Consider the following 18,506-nt stretch of genomic DNA (forward strand, 5'->3'; position numbering starts at 1 on the left):
ACGTGACATGTATGACATGTATGACAAATTCCCCTGGTGATCGCTGTGATCTGTGCTAAAGTTGAGGTTTCTAGTGGTAAGCGAGATAAGATGAAGTTATTTTGCGTAGCCGTGCTGTTCTCCGTAGTGTTCGTAATTCATGGCGTAGACTATATCGACTGTGGTTAGTAACCCTGTTGAATGGCTTGCTTGAGTTTACTATCTGTTACAGGCTCAAAGTCTTGTAAGATAGATGACGTAGTAGTGAGTGGTTGTGCACAAGATGCTAAGAGCTGCGACCTTCCGAGAGGCACAACAGTCACAATGTCTATGAAATTCACCACACAAAGTGAGTTGCTACCATGAGTCTTGTGGTAAGGGGGCATCTCCAAACTGATTTTGGTACGCTTAACGTCATAACTTCAGACCCCCCTTCCCTTAGCGTCACACTATGAAAACAATGCATTGGCAATAGAAGCACAACGTTATATTCTTTACCTGAAAACATAGTCTACAAACAGTATTGCTGCTTAATCATGTCACTTTCTCTGTTTATACTATAACTGCTTTAATAAAAATTTATAACATCATGGGCTGAACCCCCCCAAACGTCATTATGACGTTAAGCATACCAAAATCAGTTTGGAGATGCCCCCTAACCGGTGTCGTTTGCAGACCAAAGAATTGACAAACTGAGGAATACTCTTCAAGGAGATATCAAGGGTACGTGGATACCATTCAATAATACAGATGCGTGCAATAGTATCACTCCATCATGTCCTCTAAATGCCAACACACCTGCTACATTTAATCTCAGTGTTCCCATTAACAAATTGTTCCCAGCAGTAAGTCACCCTGTCTTGTAATAAAATGTTCTATATAACAATGGTGACTTTAGATCAGTGTGCCGATAAAGACTGAATTGATAGACAACAATGGAGTGCCATGTACCTGTATTGAAGTACAAGGGAAAATTGTTTAGAATATCAAGTTGAACATCTGCTGCAATTATTTCACACTGTGCATACTGCAGTGTTAAGTAGTTTAACTGCTGTTGACATGTGTAAATGGTCTCATCTCATCATCAAGTTTTTTGTACATTGTATTTCATAATAGTGTGATAGTAAGCTCACTAGGTGAATCTAAGTTGAAATATGCAGTGCTGTAATGTAGTGGTCAAGAAATATCATTCAAAGGGTGCTGCTATTGTGTCATGGATTATAGAGGACCAGAATGCATTGTCACTTTATTAACATACTGCTCACTGTAGGAAGTTGGTCATGTGTCATAAGTCTAAGACATGAGATCACACAATCAAATGTTGTTCCAGGTGTTAAGGCTTGCTAGGAAAACAGCAAGTTGTACAGTAGGCTTGTAAGGGCCCTGGGATGCACTAGTATATTGGTATACAATCCATTATTTAGAATATTAGGATGACATGTGACTAACCTACTCTTGTATTGTACCTCTTGTCTGTATTCATTTTATCTTTCATGTCATGATAATACTATAGATACAGGATCTGTCAATGATAATGTGTTAAGTATCATTGGATTAAAACAGCCAAAAACCCAGTGTGAATTCTGCCGTATCTGCTGCATATAAGTTAACACAATGACTTTGTGCATTGGTGCATGTATTCATAGTTAACTAGTAATGTTAGACTGTCTGTCTGCAGAACAGTAAACTAAGCTACCAGAACACTAAAATTTATGTTTTGTCGCAACATGTACTTTGTAATACTTCAGCCAAGTACAAGGCTTTCAGAACACTTGTACTACCAGTGTTAATGTGGAAACCCCACACTCAGAAATATGTACATTCTGTTTTGGAGAAAGTTCAAAGTTGTGGGTGAGTGGCAACAGGTACAACTGTTATAGTCACACATGGTCCAGTGAATTCTGTCACGAGCTCTGTAGCCATCTATTTCTACTCATCAGAAGTAGCTACAGTTGACATGGTCATAGGGTCATGGCCAACGATAGTAACCATGTATGATATGTATTACTAACATATTTCCTTTAACTTTTCCAGCTAGTTTACGTTTTCTAATTCTTCCTTTACCACACAAGCATTCTACAATTAACTTTCTTTTGGAATTGTGTCCTGCATGATAGCTGTACTTTCAGTACCTCATCGATTTCCTTTTAGACATCTTAATAAGGCATTGTTGTATACATTTTTGTTACTGTGTTTACCCCTATTATAGGCTTTGGCCTTTTGTACCTACTCAGCTACCCTATCCTTTTGTATACAAGATAAACCAAGAGTTCATATATTCTATATACTGAGGCTCAGTATAGTATTTATATATGGACTCTTAATAAAACGCAGCTTGGTCTTATAAAGTCTGGTGCCCCCGCCCCTTTGATTGATTGAGATTCCTTTGCATTTCTTCAAAGGATTCTCCATCATTGTGTGCAAAATAAGCCAAAGCTTATCTAACATATGTCCGCCCAATAGTTGAATATGCTTCTGTCATTTGGTCTCCATGTACACAGAGTCACATCCATCAAGTTGAAATGAGAGCGGCCAGATTTGTTTTCAGATATTCTAGTGTGTCATCACCAACATCTCTCCAACTGCGTAGAAACTGGTCTTCCTTTTATGTTCTTTAAAATCACTTTTCTACGCTCTACTCCATACTCTACTCATGGTCAGACTAATTTATCCATTTACAATCAAGAATTGAACCTTTCAAGAATTCCTTTTTTTCCGCCCAGAGGGAAAAAAGGCTATGGGATTGTCTACCTGATGATGTCATTGAATCAGACAGTTTAGAAATAATATAATTATTTAATCATGTACTTTCAATACTCGTACTCATGTATGAGGTAGCTATGTACCAGCATAAAAACAATAAATAACCTCTCAACAATTGGCAAAGCCATTCTACCTTGGTGGACTCTGAGTAGCAAAAAGACATGTACCTGTAAAACACATACAGACATTTAGCAACTGCAGAAAGAGATTACGTTTACAGATTAGATAGTACAAATCACTTTGAGAGAAGGGGCGGGTGGGCTGCCAGCTGTACTACATGGAGTCTCGTGCCCAGCCGGGTTGCGCGAGCCCGGCTGGGCACGAGACTACATGTAATTGATCATGTGACATTAAACACGTGATAAAATTTCTGTCGAGTTGGTCTGTTGAGTTGGCAGTCTAGCAAGCTGATTCGGAAGAGAAATGAAGGTCTTTTGCGCTGTTCTGTTCTTCTCCGTAGTGGTTGTAACTCACGCTGTAATGTATAAAGACTGCGGTAAGATTCATGACTGTACTGGTGCTTCTTGTTGAGTTGTGAACGCGCTACTGTGCCCGCTATGAGGTATGAGTTTCTCATGGTTTACAGGCTCTAAGAGTTGCAAGATAAATGCAGTAGACGTGGATGGTTGTGCAGCTACTGCTGAGAGCTGTGACTTCCACAGAGGAACAACGGTCAATATGACCTTAAAGTTTACCGCAAGTGAGTTTTTGAGTGCCAGGTATCAATATTCTGGTGTTATAGCATTTTTTCCAGTTGAAAAGGTCGATAAGTTGAAGAATTCTCTCCAAGGAAATGTTGGAGGCACCTGGATACCTTTCAGTAGTTCAGACGCTTGCTCAAGCATCACCCCATCGTGCCCTGTTGCTGCCAATGCTGAAGCTTCATTTCAAATTAGTGTTGCAATCAGCAAACTGTATCCTCAAGTAAGTTGCACTGTGTTTTAGAACATAACTTATTAGTTGTGATGATTTTAGATCAGTGTGCCGGTAAGGGATGAATTGAAGGATGAGAGTGGAGCAGAATGTGCCTGTTTTCTAGTTCAAGGGAAAATAGTTTAGAACAGTTGGGAGTCTTGGGACAGCTTCTGTAATTGTATGTAGAATATAGTGTAGCAGCATCATGACTGTAGTTGCCGTATTTCAACATGATTTCAAATTCTCATCATTATGTAATTAGTGGTCAGGAAATAGCTAATAATAGTGTGCAATAAATGTTTCATGTAGGGCTGAACAATAGTATCGGTATTACCAGCTTTCTTACAAAGGAGTGGCCTGTGAAAGCTTAACTTTCTATATGACTACAAATCATAGCTATACAACTAAGACTTTGTTAAGAGCAAAGTGTTTCATAAACTATCGGGATAGTATTCACTATCGCAATATTTAATGAGTAACTATCGTGATAGTAAAATTTTTACTATCGCTCAGCACTAGTTTTATGTGCTTCGTATGTGAGCCAGCTAGCCAGCAACATGATGCTAAAAAGTATATTGACAAAAAAAAATCTGATTTGCCCACTCTCTTCGCATAATTATTATTCATTTCAATTGGAACTTTCAAGTTGAAGGCAATCTGGTACATGTAACAAAGTATTGAGTGTTGTTTACTGAAGTATATCACTGAGCTGTTTATTGCCTTTACCTCATGATCACGAGTGCCAGCCCTTTTATTTCTGACCTGTGTGCTCTGTTACAGTGAACTTCATTTAATATCATTTAATCCCCACACAGCTTTAATGGCATGCACAACTTCTGTATTGATTGGTGGATGAAGTCAGTTTAGTGTGATTGGTCTGATGTGAATAAATTATATTAATTTTTAAAAACTTTGGTTTAATTATGTCATCTTGAACACCGTAGATCTGGTCCATAATGCACCTAAGCAGTAAGCAATGCAACTCAGCAATCACACCAACTTTTATGCCAGCAATATGGTCTAATCAGGTCACGGTGCAGACTACTTTCTACCTAATGTGTGCGAACTGCATAATGCAGCCACCTGCTTGGGGAAGATGTGGCCCAAAAGTGACCAGGGGTAAATTTCAATGTATTGGTATATGGAAAGAACAGCTAGACTTTTGTTGCTAATTATTTGGGGAGATTACAATGGATGGGAGTCCTGAAGGATAGGGGGAGGGGGCAGCCTGTGTTTCCCCTTTGCTGGGTAGCTAACATCACATATTATATTAAAACTATGTAATTACAGGATTTCTAGCTGGGTATAATTATGTGTGATCAAAAAATTACTCCAGTTGTATAATGGTAGTGCATGTGTCCTGTTGTTACTAACCCACACTTCATATTGGATCAGGACCTAAAATAAGGCCTTTACACTGCACTAATTTGTAGTGTTAAATCTAAAGTGTGCAGTGATAAATGTGATTTCGTGTAGTGTTCATTTATAGGACAATTGCCATAAGAATATATAACATGACTACATATTATGTAGCTATACAAACAATACCGTATTATTCTACATGAACCCACTTTCAGATTCAGTTCCAGAGAGTCTGATTTTCAAAAATTTCCCAGGGAAACATGCCCCCGACTCTCCTAATTTACATGTTTAGTGTTCTGACTGTTTGCACATCAAGGTATGGCTGCTTTTCCTCTACATATAGTACAACTCATGATGTGGCACTGAAAAAGATTATGCCCTGAATGTGCACCTCACCAGAAAGGTGCTTCCTTTGCTTCTGATGCATACTGTAGAAGTCGTTACTTGAGAAAGTATGCAGTGTCAGGGGCGTAGCCAGGATTTTTTGAAGGGGGGTTCCAACAGTAGTATTGAAGCAGGCGGGATCTGGGGGGCCGCTGAGAGACTTTCAATATTTTAATGAATCAAAACTCAGCAAATTGCTATATTTTATGCAAAAAGTACATTAATTATAATGCATATAAGTGCCCCATGGGATGAAGCTAGTACTAGATAAAGTTACCTAGTGAAAACAGACAGCATAACACAGAGACACATATAGTGATCTGTAAGTGATATCTCGCTGGTATAGGAACCATAAATCCACTGATACAAATGTCACATGACTTACAATCAAAACATTATATCTATACAAATATGCATAGCATGAATTCATGCATAACACAAGTGATAAATTACTGGAGTTCTTTAAACACTGCACACCAAAGCTACAGCAGTATAACGATCATGCTCAGTTTTGCATTTAATGTTGGAATGTCTGAAAAACTTCATATTTACATGCATGTTCTATTAGAGTATACCTGACTGCTCTATTAGAGTATATACCTGACTACTACTCTATTAGAGTATATCGATCTTCTTGAACGAGTTTTGAAGAGGACTCATGTTACCTCTGTATAAATCCTTCCCTGAGAAATGTATGCAAGCTTTATGTTGTGCTGTGCCATTGCACTATGTATTACTCACTCATTTTGTCCTGCCACACTAAATGGTGTGTTAGGGTCCTGCTTGCAGAAGTCTTATTTTACGGGGGAATCCCCCATCCCTACGCTCGTTATAGTGTTAAATAAAAGTTATTTTAGGCGCTGTATTGGATCGGGATACTCTCTATAATAGATTTTCCTTCTGACACTAATAATAACTCAGAAAGCATGTATTTAAATAGCTACCTATAGCATTTATTTAATTTATTTAAATGTTTTCAACACACAGAAATTACAACAGTATGTAACATGTACTTGATTATTATATGGGTTGCACTATTTACAGTGTGTTGAAGGTCCACCAGTATCCTGTACTGGTAGCCAAGTTAATTAAGAATAGAAATAATTAATTATTGATTAGCTAAATTACAAATAATCAAAATTTGGTACATTGGGTGATTTGTTTCATCTACTACATGGGCATAGGAAAGAGCATGTACATGGTTGAAAATTAAAGCTACCAAAGTTGATTTTGAAGGCTGCATGGTGCACAATCCTTCTGCGGAATTTAATCCTTGATGGCCGCCAGTGCATGCATATAGTCTATTGAGTTGTGAACGTGCTACTGTGCCAGCTATATGGTATGAGTTTCTCATGGTTTAGGTTTACAGGCTCCAAGAATTGCAAGATAAATTCCGTAGGCATGGATGGTTGTGCAGCTACTGCTGAGAGCTGTAACTTCCACACAGGAACAACAGTTAATATGACCACCTATGGTATGACCTTGAAGTTTACCACAAGTGAGTTTTGAGTGCCATCTGGTGTCTTGTGTTAAGACATTTTTCCAGTCGAAAAGGTTGATAAGTTGAAGAATTCTCTCCAAGGAAATATTGGAGATACCTGGATACCGTTCAATAGTTCAGATGCTTGCCCAATTATCACCCCATCATGCCCTGTTGCTGCCAATGCTGAGGCTACATTTTGTATTAGTGTTGCAATCATCAAACTGTATCCTCAAGTAAATTGCACTGTGTTTTTGAACGTAACTTATTAGTTGTGATTTTAGATCAGTGTGCCGATAAGGGATGAATTGAAGGATGGCAGTGGAGCAGAATGCACCTGTTTTCTAGTACAAGGAAAAATAGTTTAGAGCATTGGGACAGCTTCTGTAATTGTTGTATGTAGAATGCAGTGTAGTAGCATCATGGCCGTAGTTGTATTTCAACATGATTTCAAATCATTACATTCTTATCATTAAGTGATATATAATTAGTGCTCAGGAAATAGCTAATAATAGGCAACAGATTTTGTATGTGAGCCAGCCAGCTAATAGACAACAACACGATTGTAGGCTAAAAAGTATTGACATAAAAATTCTGATTTGCCCACTCTCCCCACATGGCATATCATTAGCTAGCGATATCTTTATTCTGCAGCATGCATGTGAACTTGCAGGAATCGTATATCAATTGGAACATTGAAGACAATCTGGTACATGTAATGAAGTGTTGATTGTTGTTTGCTGAAGCATATGACTCAACTGTTTATTGTTCTTCACCTCATCATCATGCATGCTACTTTTCTTTCTGACCTGTGTGCTCCACTGATTAAACTAACATCCACCATTCAATATATAATAAGTTGTGCCATTAAATTGCTGTGTGGATATTAAATGATCTTAATGAAGTTACTGGATGAATTACAGATTAGCCTATATAGAAGTAGCACTGTATGCAAATGCATTTTGTAAGAAGCTCATGTTCCCGCTACAAGCTCCTGGTGTCATCTTGGACATCATAGGTCTGGTCCAGCAATCACACCATGCAACCTTCATATCAGCAACATGGCAAGTATTAGCTAGATCATGGAACAATCTTCTGGCAGAAAACATTTGAATTCAGCAATCTTTGAATGGCATTACTTATTATAGCTAGGTTACAAATTTGGTGATTCATTCCTCATCTGTGTCTCATACTCTGTACGGAATTTCTCAACATACACATGCAGTGATATAACTACATTTATTTGAAAATCTGGCGCATACCGGCATGGTTATCATATATAAAATCTATTAATTAAGTCCGATTGGACCGATTATATGTCTATGACTTGATCTTTAGGAGATAACCACTTAGAGACCTCTAGAAAAGTTATCTAAACTGATTAGAGACCTTCTAGTTGAGGGAGTTAACAAGCACACAGCATGCATGAGCATGCACAATAGGGGAGACAACATCATGCAATAGTTGGTAGAACTGAAATTTGTTGAATATTGTAAATTGAAAGAAGAAATTTGTCAGCCATTCAGTGAATGTTGTTCAGTATCGCACGGCAGTTAACTGCACATATACATCAGGACAAACTCACTGGAATATAATGCATGGAAATACAGCACATGTTTTCTTGTAATCATTCGGTATAGCTATTCTAACTGTCTTGTACACAACCATGCAGTCCCATGTAGTGGTTTGCAGCCATAGGTGACTGAGTCCAGTAGTCCAGTCCAGAGCAGTGATTAGCCATATCCAACTGAATCCACCAAACTTTAATCCAGCAAGCTGATCCATGCACTGAACTTTAGTCTTGCCACTGAAACACTCAAAAACATAATTATGTAGCTATTGGTCACTGAATGTTTAATATAATGGGGCAGATCAAAGGTTTGGCAGAGGATTGTGCAACATGCAGGGTATACTAGCCTTTATTCAACTTTTGTATAGCTATTTAAAAATACACATGCCACTTTCTGAGTGGTCTTCATGGGCATAGCGTTGGTAACAATTTCATATAATAACTACATGGCTTATGATCTCTGGTATAGACTAATCCAATATGAAGTGTTCTTGTCAATCAGTTCCTCTGGTTTTCTATCTCAATAACAAACAACAGGACACACTACCATTATAGCTGCATGCAGTGGAGTCACACATAATTATCCCAGAAATAGAATCCTTCAACACTACAGCTTGCATGATGTTAACTAGCAAAGGGGAGCCCCCTTTCCTTATCCTTCATGGATTCCCCGGTCTTTTACTGCCCATTGGAATCCCCCTCTCCCAATAATTCTATATAAAAGCCAAATGAAAGTCTGTTAACCTGTTATACAGTGAACCAGACAGCATGCAAGTGGATGGATGATGCAGGTCGCACACATTAGAGGATCTTTTATTTGGGTAGCACAGAAAGGTGGCCTGCATGCAGTGACCTGATTAGATACGTTTCACTTTATGTTGAAGGCAAGAAAGAGTAAAGATAAGTATTAATGGTGAAATGCTGGTGTTGTAACTTTTTAAGATATCTACTGTATATAAGGCACCCATATTGCATGAGATGTGTAGGTCCACTAACAAACATTTTGTAGTATATTTGACATTCTTTCTTATAGGCATAGGCTTGCATGGGCAGCGTTGGCCTTGGAAGAGATATTATGAATGTGATTTTTCCAGGTGAGGTGTTCATCAAAGGTTACTGTGTAATATATTGTATTAGAAACCTTATTACTGAAATATGTATTATATCACGGTGTAGTGTTTAATTGTATTTATAGAGATTGTGAGATGCATACTAGTTCAACCCATCCAAATGTATGCATTTGCATACATTTGGATGAGTTGAACTACATTTACCACTTCTCAGCCCATGTTTGTAAGAAGATTGTCATGTTGGAGAAGGATGCAGCGACGGGTTGGCAAAGTAGATTAATTAAGACGAGTCATCCTGCACAGAATCCAGAGTTGGAGTATAGTTACTTCAGAAACATACCTATAGTTACTCATTCATGACAGTTACTAATTACAAAAGTAAATAATTACCCCCACTCTGACAGAATCTATAGCTAATAGTGCAGTGTAGATCTTGTATGATATTGTTGATAAAGATAAAGGAATAGTAGCAGGGATAACACTGTCCCTTGGGGCACTCCAGAATGGTAAGGGGTTCACTGTTAACTACTGTTTGAGACTGTCCATGCATGCATGTCGTAGTGTGACCATAGATGCCACCAATGCATCCAATTACTCAGTCACATACTGTATAGCTATATTGCAAGTTTATACATTCAGTCAAGTTAGCCATTTTATCTACAATGTCTTATTGTTTACGATTGTATCGGTTGTGTGTACTGATTTCTGGATGTCTCGCATGGCCAGACCACTTTTTCTCTTTGTCATTGGGTAGGGAGAAAAAGGGTCTGGAACAGTGTAGGATTCGAACTGTTCCAGACCTTTTTTCTCCCTACAAAGAGAAAAAAGTGATCTGGCCACACGAGACTACAATTAAGCAGTAAGAAACCTAAGTTACTGTTTTGTACACATGACAAAAATGGGCGTCTGGAGTCAGTGGAATGGAATGGTGGACTGGAATGGTGGAATGGAGGAATGGAATGGTGGAATGGAATGGTGGAATGGAATGGTGGAATGGAATGGAATGGTGGAATGGAATGGTGGAATGGAACGGTACTTAGGTAATTTCAATTAGTGATCACCTCTTTAAAAAAGACCACCTTCTAGAAAAAACCATTTTACTTTAATATCTGCATGAATTGTTGTTTTAGAGCCCTATAAGACAATCTTATTGATGAATTGTGTGCCACACGTTATGTCTAGAAAAGCTAGTGATATCTGATTTATGATACAATACAGTAATAGCTATATACCCCATACAAAAACAGCTTGGCTATACAAAATAAGATGTGTCCACAAAACTAAAAGCAACTGGCAACTAAAGGAACTAATATCTGGTGACGCCAAGAAATGAATGATTAACACTGGCAACTAAGTATAATTTTGGTCCCTTATCATTGACTTGTGCAGTCTGACTGTATTCCTAATTAATTCCCTGTAAATCAAGGGGTAGCCAGCGCCCACGCAAAAACTCAACATGGTGTATGAGAGTCCCAATATTTAAGTATTTCAAAAATATTTCTGTATTTAAATATTATTATTATTAGTATTACTGTGCAGGAATCAATGACAGATTATAACGCACAGGTGTCATGCATATAAGTATCTAAGTTAATACAAAAATCATTAAGTGTGAGAGAATTAACTACAGGTGGAGGTAAACTATTCCATAATTTAATTACAGAAGGAAAAAATGAAAATTTGTAAGAGTCAATTTTTGTTGAGAGATGGATATAGTATCCTCCTCGAAGTAAACATTGTTTAGGTACAAAGTGGCTGGCAGGAATGTCTATAAGTAGGCATTCCAGACTGATCTTAAAATTTTGGAAAAACGGGCTTTTTATATGCTCAATAGATAGAGTATTGATTGCTGATCTCAGAAATATATAGTTTGTCGGGTTGGAATTAGCTACTTTGGCATGCACAGTGCTTAAAAACTGAAAAAAGGTACATTTTTTCTCCAGGGCTCCCCATACATTTTGCAGGGGAAAATGGCACAATTGAATCAGGAAGCCATCTAGCAATCTGGACTATCTTGAAACTGCAGTTGCTTCTAGCTGCAAGTTTGTACATGTAGTGAGAGTAACTTCAGGTCTTATCGGATCTCAGCGCTCTTTGTATGCTTTGTGGTGAGCAAATATGTTTCACCTACTGCACACTTCTCAATACAATGGTGTATGCCCATAGGCAAGTGGCTATCTCAAGTTGGTAAAAACATCAAGTTAACAAGTTATAAAGGTAAACAACTAAAGTGGAGGTGCCACAATGATGCAACAATACCTAAGGTGGAGTTGTGGTTTCAATTATGGGATTGTTATGCCGACTTTGAAGTGGTTTATACTTTTGAGCTGATGACACAACCATCAGAAAATTGCTCTGGAGCTGAAAATCGCTAACCCGAGCGAAGTAACTACGCACTTTAAAGTAAGCACCAGTGACTACTTTCCACCCGACCGTACGTTTTTTAAAGTTTTAAAGTATTCTATATACATTACAAGGCTTGAAAAGATTACAAAACAACACAAAACTTACTTATGTGTAACGCGCACGATAAAACTAAGATTTTCATGATGATCAGCGTGTGGACAAACCCCACAGCGATTTTCACCCTCATTGGAGCTCGGACGACTGAGCAATCCCAAGTTAAACACGAGTTGTCATTTTGTGCCAGGGTTCTATTGGGGAATATACGGAGAATTTTTTTATTAAAAAATCTCGGATACTGGAATGCCTACTATAAGGTCATTAATTATCTAGAACATCATAATACATTTACTTCTCTTTCTCCTTTGCTGTAGATTAGGTAAACTGAGCTGGTTCAACATTCTAGAAACACTGGAAAGTTAAATTTTTATATAATTATTTGGTAATACAATATAATCCTATTTTCGATTTTTACAGTGACGTTTTTACCTCGAGTTTTTGCAAAGGACACCTGAGAGAGTAGCTGGGAACTGATGAGACACAGGTGTACTTTTGCACTGTAAATTTGAAACGTTGTACAGAGCGGCGACCGTAATTGAACTCATGAACGGACGAAAACGAGAATAACCTATTTTGTACGTGAATCAGGATTTCTAAATATTTAATGGATTTCTCAGATAGTGTACGAGAGTCCCAAGACGTTGGCTACCCCTTGCTGTAAATCTAATATTGGTACCTTTCTCAATAGTCCGACATTGTACAGGAGAAAAGGCGGCTAAATTATTAGCCAATTAGAGTTACAGGGAATTACTTAGGAATGTAGCAAGACTGTACGAGTCAATGATAAAGGACCAAATTTTTATAAATTATAGGGAGTTATTTGCCAGTATTTCTTGGCCTCACCCAGACCAGATATTAGCTCCTTTAGTTGTCAGTTATTTTAGTTTGATGGGGATGTCATTTTTGTACAGCCAAACTGTTTTTGAGCAATGTATATTGCTGTATTACAATTCAGATATCACTCTGACTTTTCTAGGCATGTGGCGCACAACTGATCAATAAGACCATTCTACTCTAACACAACAAGATAGCAGCAATTTAAACATTAAAGTAAAACGGTCTTTATAAAGAGGCGTCAGTCCTATTTTACTATAACTCAAGTACATGATATTTTACATGACAGAGTTTCTATCCCATTCAACTCACATTTCAAGATTTCAAGCACCAATACTAGATCCCATTCACTTTCACTTACCACATCATCATCTACCATTAACGCATACTGTTTTTCTTTTTTTATAAATTCTCCATTTCTTTGGAACTCAGTACCTGTAGAAATTTTACAAATTTCCAAAGCAATTCCTTTTCGGATGGCACTTTGTCGATTTTTGCTCAGCTAATCTGATTTTGAATTTTTCTCTTTGTATTCTTTTTGTATAGGTATGTAGTTGTCGTGTGACATGTTTCTGCTGTATGTTTTATTTTGTACTTGTAACTGTATGTATGTATGTATGTATGTATGTCTTTGTAAGGGGAGCATGTTTGCAGGCTTTGCCTTTTGTGTGACCCTTGTCTTTTGACAAAAATCGATAATCTAATCTAATCTAATCTTTGTTAGAAGGTGGTCTTTATAAATAGGTGACCACCAATTGAAATTACCAAAATAAATACGGCTGTTCCATTCCACCATTCTATTCCAGTCCACCATTCCATTTCACTGAATCCATACGCCCAGAAAAAAACTGCTGATGTGGCCTCCTGTCCTGGGTCAAATAATTTTGTGATGTCATTAACATGTGCAATAATGGTCATACGAGTCATGGTCATACGAGTCGTGTCATATCAACACGTGTGTGTCTCCCGACTAATACAACCAATCAAAGTGCAGCCTTTTCTGTTTACATAACTAACCGAGGGTTTATAAACAGGGAATACGTAGATACCAGTCGAGTAAAAAGGAAAATGAAGATCTTCTGCGTCGCTGTGTTGTTCTCCGTAGTCTTGATGACTCGGGCCGTCATGTACAAGGACTGCGGTATGATGGGCTCATTAAATCAGTAAATTAATCAGCGACATGTTTGCAGGTTCCGCTACTTGTGTGTTGAACTCCGTAGACGTGAGCGGTTGTGCGGCAGATGCTCAGACCTGTAACTTTGTCAGAGGGCAAACAGCAAATATGACGTTGAAATTCACCACAAGTGGGTCGAGTAACAGTGACCAGGAGCGGATCCAGCCAAAATAGCGGGAATCTCCTCTTGTACTAGTAAAACAGCCCGGCTTAGCTAATATCATTAAAAGCTGACAAGTTTAAAATGTCAAGAAATAATTACAAGACTTCTAAGTGATTTTACCTCTCTTTACTGACTGCAGTAGCTATCACTTAAAACTACAGCTGCTAGCTACCCCCAATGCAATTAGCATCTCTAACATACTGAATTACTGAGCTATTTTACACAGCTACTTTTGTAGGCTGAAACATTGCATGCTGCATAGGGAGTGAAAATTTGCTTTGAGTAGTTAAACTAGAGCCACTCCAGCCTCTCTTTGTAAAGTCTGGATCCGTCCCTGAACAGTGTGTCCAATATGCAGACTGAGCTCTTTAAAAATAATGTTTATAGAGAGTGATGTTAATAATTTGAAGAACAACGTACAAGGACTAGTTGGTGGCACCTGGGTACCTTTTCAAAATAAAGATGCTTGTCCCACTATCACTCCAGCATGCCCTGTTCCAAGTGGCACAGATGCTACATTCACTATTAGTATTGTTGTGAGTAAGTTATACCCTCAAGTAAGTCGACTATTATATATAAAGTGGCATGATGTGGTAATATTATGGTATTGCAGATTGGTTTGATAATTGAGGATAAGATGACTGATAGCACTGGAGCAGTCTGCACCTGTTTTGAACTGCAAGCAAAAATTGTTTAGGATGAACTGAACTGTTGTGTGACCTTTTACAGTGTTGGTATCATAATGTTATTATTGTTCTTGTGTATACATGTTGGCCATATTCATAGAGCTTTACAGTGATGGATCCAGAGGGCCCCCCCCTACCCCCATGCATACCCCCAAAAAATTTATGTATATATACACAAGATCAAGATACTCTAAAAGAGCAGTCAGTCAAATAAACAGTCACCCTATATTATAATGCTAGCTCCACTGAGTATGAAAACTTGAATCTGCAGTACCATCCCATGGGCACACTTAGCTATGTAGCCTGCTTGAATTTTCTTATTTTTACAAAATTAAATTTATTTGATCCTTTGTATGTCATTCTTGTATGACAATTTATTTAGCCAGCTCTTGATCAATGTAGACCACTTAGAAGTATGTTTTATTAAATATTTGTGCATAAAACTACCGTACATCAAAATTTCAGTCCTGAAACATGCATGTTAAAGCTTCTGGTGGGATAATACTGTCTACTACCCTACACCCCTTTTCCAAACCCTGGATCCGTCCCTACTTTATATGTTTAGTGGGAATTGGGTCCACACGCATGCTCTAGAAGGTCGTTAGTTGCACTGCTAGAAAAAGGGATATGAATAACTGCTCAGCTGCATTGCCTGTTCATTATTGACAACTTTGTTATTTTGTGTTGAGTATAATATTATTTGCTAATATTATTTGCTAAATATGTGCAAAATAGTTGGTAACTACATCACGGAGTGTGAATCCAGGCATTAATGTATCCATTAATCCAACTTCTTGGAATGAATCTCCATTGGCTACCATTCTTCCTAGCTAATAATTTATAGAGTATAATGGTATGCAGTACCATGATCCTATGGTCAGCAAAACAGCATCTGAAGTTTAACTATCTTGCTATCCCACCCACTGGTAGCGAAAATACACAGCTGCAGCTGGACAAAGTTGACAGGTCTAGCTACCTGCATTCAGTGTAACAATGCTACAACCAGTTTCCCAATACATCTGACCATTAGTCCATATATATATGACCATTGTGTAGTTTAGGGTTTGTGACTGGAAAATTGTGGGTCATTGATCATTGTATGGACAAAGCTTATTCTTATATGAATAGTGAGATTGTCGCAAGGAATTAATTTTGCAGGGGTGGGGCTGAAGAAATTTGCCATTCATTTGCATCACAGTAGCACTAACCAGGGAGAGAGACTAATATCCTAATGCCCAGGTAGTATGAAATGTTTTCCTGAATTGGTATTTGATTTATTAGTATAAATAATCCTAGAGACATGTAAGAAAGAGAGATAAAAAATTTAAACTAAAACCATGATGAATGTTAAGATGCATATGACACTATCTAGTCTGGTATGGCTCTCAGGCTAATGCTGCTCTAAAAACTCTAAATGAGAATGTAGTCCTGTCTGAACATTTGCAATAATGATCATTATTTCTTTCTTTTCTCTGTGTCATTTAGAAGGCTTTCTGTGAAACGTTGTACATCCAAATGAATGGTTCTAGTGATATGTAGTTGGCAAGTGTAGTTCATAAGGTAGACATGTCTTCAAAAATTTTAAATTCTCTAATAGACCAGTCACATTTTGATGCAGTGGTTTACAATAATAATGAGCCTCCCACCCACACCAAACCTTGGAAAGGAAGTGGAGTGGAGTAGTCAGCCATGCCAGCTGGACTGCTGCCATGTAGGGTTGCTGAGTGTGATGATGTACGTATACACTTGTGCACGTATATGGTTATATTAGGTATACACTTGTATATAGGTTAAGGGTTGATACTTGAAATATCAAGGACACAGAGAGAGGAGTTTCCAAAAGATTCAGGAAATCCCCCTTTAAAATTTAGATCCCTAAGGAATTAAACACACCATTTACATGTAGTAACTTGGCAGCACAGAGTGAACAAAAATTTGCAGTATGTTTATTTTTGGAAGAATCTAGAGAGGGAAGTTAAGCTCTCTTTTTAAAAAATGATTTAAATACTCTAATAGAGCAGTCAGGTCGAGTCAGGTATACCTAAACAAAATTATTAAAGTATTAACAGATAAAGGAACTAAAATAGGAGTTTTTCCATTATAGGAAAAGAATAATTATTTTATTTATTTATTTATAAGGCTTTTCAGCATGGGTACAATTACATACAGATACAGTGGTTATACATTCATGAAAACAATATTAGTCTATGCTGAGGGTCCACTAGCAACCTGTGCTAGTGGCCTGAGTATGTTACAAAAATTAATTACTTAACTACAGTAAGTTACTTATTTATTTAATTATAAATCAATTAGTATGTAACTACAAGAGATCAAAGTTCATGACAAGATGATTGCTGACACAGTTACCACACGGACAGAGATAGTGATATTTGTGTGGGTCAGTAGAATTGAAGTTTGTGATAAAATGATTCCAGAGAAAAGATTTGATGCGTCTTTTGATGGTTTCTATAGGCAAACTTATATCAATGGTTGGTAGGGAATTCCAAAGGCGACAGATTCGGTTGAAATAAAAATGACGCTCTTTATTAGTAAAGGATATGTTGTGGTGTAGCTTGACTAAATTGGATCTTGTAGTACTACGGGAGAATGAAATGTAGAGGTTGATATTGAAGCTTGGAGTGGGATATTTCAGAGAGTTGACAAAAAAGATTATGTCTGATATTTCATTAATGGAAGCAAATTGAGTTTTGTCAGCCGTGTTTTGTAGTCTGTGGAGAAGTCTTGTAAAATATATTTAGTTGCCCTACGTTGAAGTTGTTCAATTTTGGAGATGTCTTTTAAGAGATGAGGTCGCCACATGGTGCACAGTATAGGAGCTGCGATCTTACTAAGGATATATATAGTTTGAGCGTAACCGAAGGCACAATGGTTTTACAAAAGGTTCTACGTACAAGTCCCAGAGTCTTATAGGCTTTCTTTAGAATGTAGTCATGATGCTCGTTCCAATTGAGATTATCACTAATCAGGACACCTAGGTCTTTATGCAAATGGGAAGTGTTTATAGGATTTCCATTGATGTTATAAGTGGATGTAAATTTACATTTAAACGACAGATGGGTACTTTTAGAGGAATGAAATGACAAAAGAGATGTTGTGCTCCAATTTGATAAGCAGTTTAAATCATGTTGTAAGAGCTGCATGTCGCTTGGTACTTTGATATGTTTAAAGCATTTTGTATCATCTGCAAAAAGAAAGATTTTACTGTAAGTGATGGCACAGGAGATATCATTCATGTAAATAATGAATAATAAAGGACCAAGTATACTACCTTGAGGTACTCCTGATTCAACAGGGAGAAGATTGGAAATTGATTGATACAAATGCCAGAAACCATGACCAGAGTCATTAATTGATACAAATTGAGACCTATTAGTAACATATGCCAGAAACCATGACCAGAGTTCACCGCCAATATCAAACATACGAAGTTAGTGAAGTAGATGTGTATGAGAAATAGTATCAAAAGCCTTGGTGATATCCAGGTAAATGATATCCAGCTGATGATGAGAGGTAAAAATGTCAGATAAAACTAAAAGGAGTTGTTGTACTGATGATTGATTCTGAATAAATCCAAACTGGGCAGGATTTATTCTGCTAGTAACATGTCCAATAATTTTATCGTGCAGTATTCGTTCCAACACT

The 18,506-nt window shown here is 37.6% G+C and overlaps 4 protein-coding genes across 4 annotated transcripts; all 4 read left to right on the forward strand.

Moving 5' to 3' along the window:
- The first annotated feature begins 3 nt into the window (after nt 1–3).
- Nucleotides 4–1,111, forward strand: LOC136269231 (NPC intracellular cholesterol transporter 2 homolog a-like). The gene is made up of 4 exons (XM_066064734.1): nt 4–163; nt 212–328; nt 655–824; nt 878–1,111. The coding sequence occupies exons 1-4, from the start codon at nt 91–93 to the stop codon at nt 959–961; spliced, it is 444 nt and encodes a 147-aa protein (XP_065920806.1). The 5' UTR covers nt 4–90; the 3' UTR covers nt 962–1,111.
- Nucleotides 1,112–3,082: 1,971 nt separating this feature from the next.
- Nucleotides 3,083–3,930, forward strand: LOC136268595 (NPC intracellular cholesterol transporter 2 homolog a-like). Its single transcript, XM_066063972.1, has 4 exons — nt 3,083–3,238; nt 3,329–3,442; nt 3,497–3,666; nt 3,718–3,930. The coding sequence occupies exons 1-4, from the start codon at nt 3,166–3,168 to the stop codon at nt 3,799–3,801; spliced, it is 441 nt and encodes a 146-aa protein (XP_065920044.1). The 5' UTR covers nt 3,083–3,165; the 3' UTR covers nt 3,802–3,930.
- Nucleotides 3,931–6,804: 2,874 nt separating this feature from the next.
- On the forward strand, nt 6,805–7,251 carry LOC136236773 (NPC intracellular cholesterol transporter 2 homolog a-like). The gene is made up of 3 exons (XM_066027011.1): nt 6,805–6,901; nt 6,950–7,119; nt 7,168–7,251. The coding sequence occupies exons 1-3, from the start codon at nt 6,805–6,807 to the stop codon at nt 7,249–7,251; spliced, it is 351 nt and encodes a 116-aa protein (XP_065883083.1).
- A 6,547-nt stretch (nt 7,252–13,798) lies between these two features.
- On the forward strand, nt 13,799–14,923 carry LOC136269028 (NPC intracellular cholesterol transporter 2 homolog a-like). The gene is made up of 4 exons (XM_066064494.1): nt 13,799–13,961; nt 14,011–14,124; nt 14,545–14,714; nt 14,771–14,923. The coding sequence occupies exons 1-4, from the start codon at nt 13,889–13,891 to the stop codon at nt 14,852–14,854; spliced, it is 441 nt and encodes a 146-aa protein (XP_065920566.1). The 5' UTR covers nt 13,799–13,888; the 3' UTR covers nt 14,855–14,923.
- The last annotated feature ends 3,583 nt before the right edge of the window (nt 14,924–18,506 follow it).

Source organism: Dysidea avara, chromosome 10 (genome assembly GCF_963678975.1).
Source record: "Dysidea avara chromosome 10, odDysAvar1.4, whole genome shotgun sequence".
NCBI classification, from domain to species: Eukaryota; Metazoa; Porifera; class Demospongiae; order Dictyoceratida; family Dysideidae; genus Dysidea; species Dysidea avara.

Bases quoted from the DNA above. Each gene is read 5' to 3' on its own strand.
- LOC136269231 (XM_066064734.1), top strand. From the start codon at position 91: ATGAAGTTATTTTGCGTAGCCGTGCTGTTCTCCGTAGTGTTCGTAATT. The intron at 329-654 runs GTGAGTTGCTAC...TGTCGTTTGCAG, and splicing joins TATGAAATTCACCACACAAA to ACCAAAGAATTGACAAACTG. The intron at 825-877 runs GTAAGTCACCCT...TGGTGACTTTAG, and splicing joins TTAACAAATTGTTCCCAGCA to ATCAGTGTGCCGATAAAGAC.
- LOC136269028 (XM_066064494.1), top strand. From the start codon at position 13,889: ATGAAGATCTTCTGCGTCGCTGTGTTGTTCTCCGTAGTCTTGATGACT. The intron at 13,962-14,010 runs GTATGATGGGCT...ACATGTTTGCAG, and splicing joins CGTCATGTACAAGGACTGCG to GTTCCGCTACTTGTGTGTTG. The intron at 14,715-14,770 runs GTAAGTCGACTA...ATGGTATTGCAG, and splicing joins TGAGTAAGTTATACCCTCAA to ATTGGTTTGATAATTGAGGA.
- LOC136268595 (XM_066063972.1), top strand. From the start codon at position 3,166: ATGAAGGTCTTTTGCGCTGTTCTGTTCTTCTCCGTAGTGGTTGTAACT. The intron at 3,239-3,328 runs GTAAGATTCATG...CATGGTTTACAG, and splicing joins TGTAATGTATAAAGACTGCG to GCTCTAAGAGTTGCAAGATA. The intron at 3,667-3,717 runs GTAAGTTGCACT...TGATGATTTTAG, and splicing joins TCAGCAAACTGTATCCTCAA to ATCAGTGTGCCGGTAAGGGA.
- LOC136236773 (XM_066027011.1), top strand. From the start codon at position 6,805: ATGGATGGTTGTGCAGCTACTGCTGAGAGCTGTAACTTCCACACAGGA. The intron at 6,902-6,949 runs GTGAGTTTTGAG...ACATTTTTCCAG, and splicing joins GACCTTGAAGTTTACCACAA to TCGAAAAGGTTGATAAGTTG. The intron at 7,120-7,167 runs GTAAATTGCACT...TTGTGATTTTAG, and splicing joins TCATCAAACTGTATCCTCAA to ATCAGTGTGCCGATAAGGGA.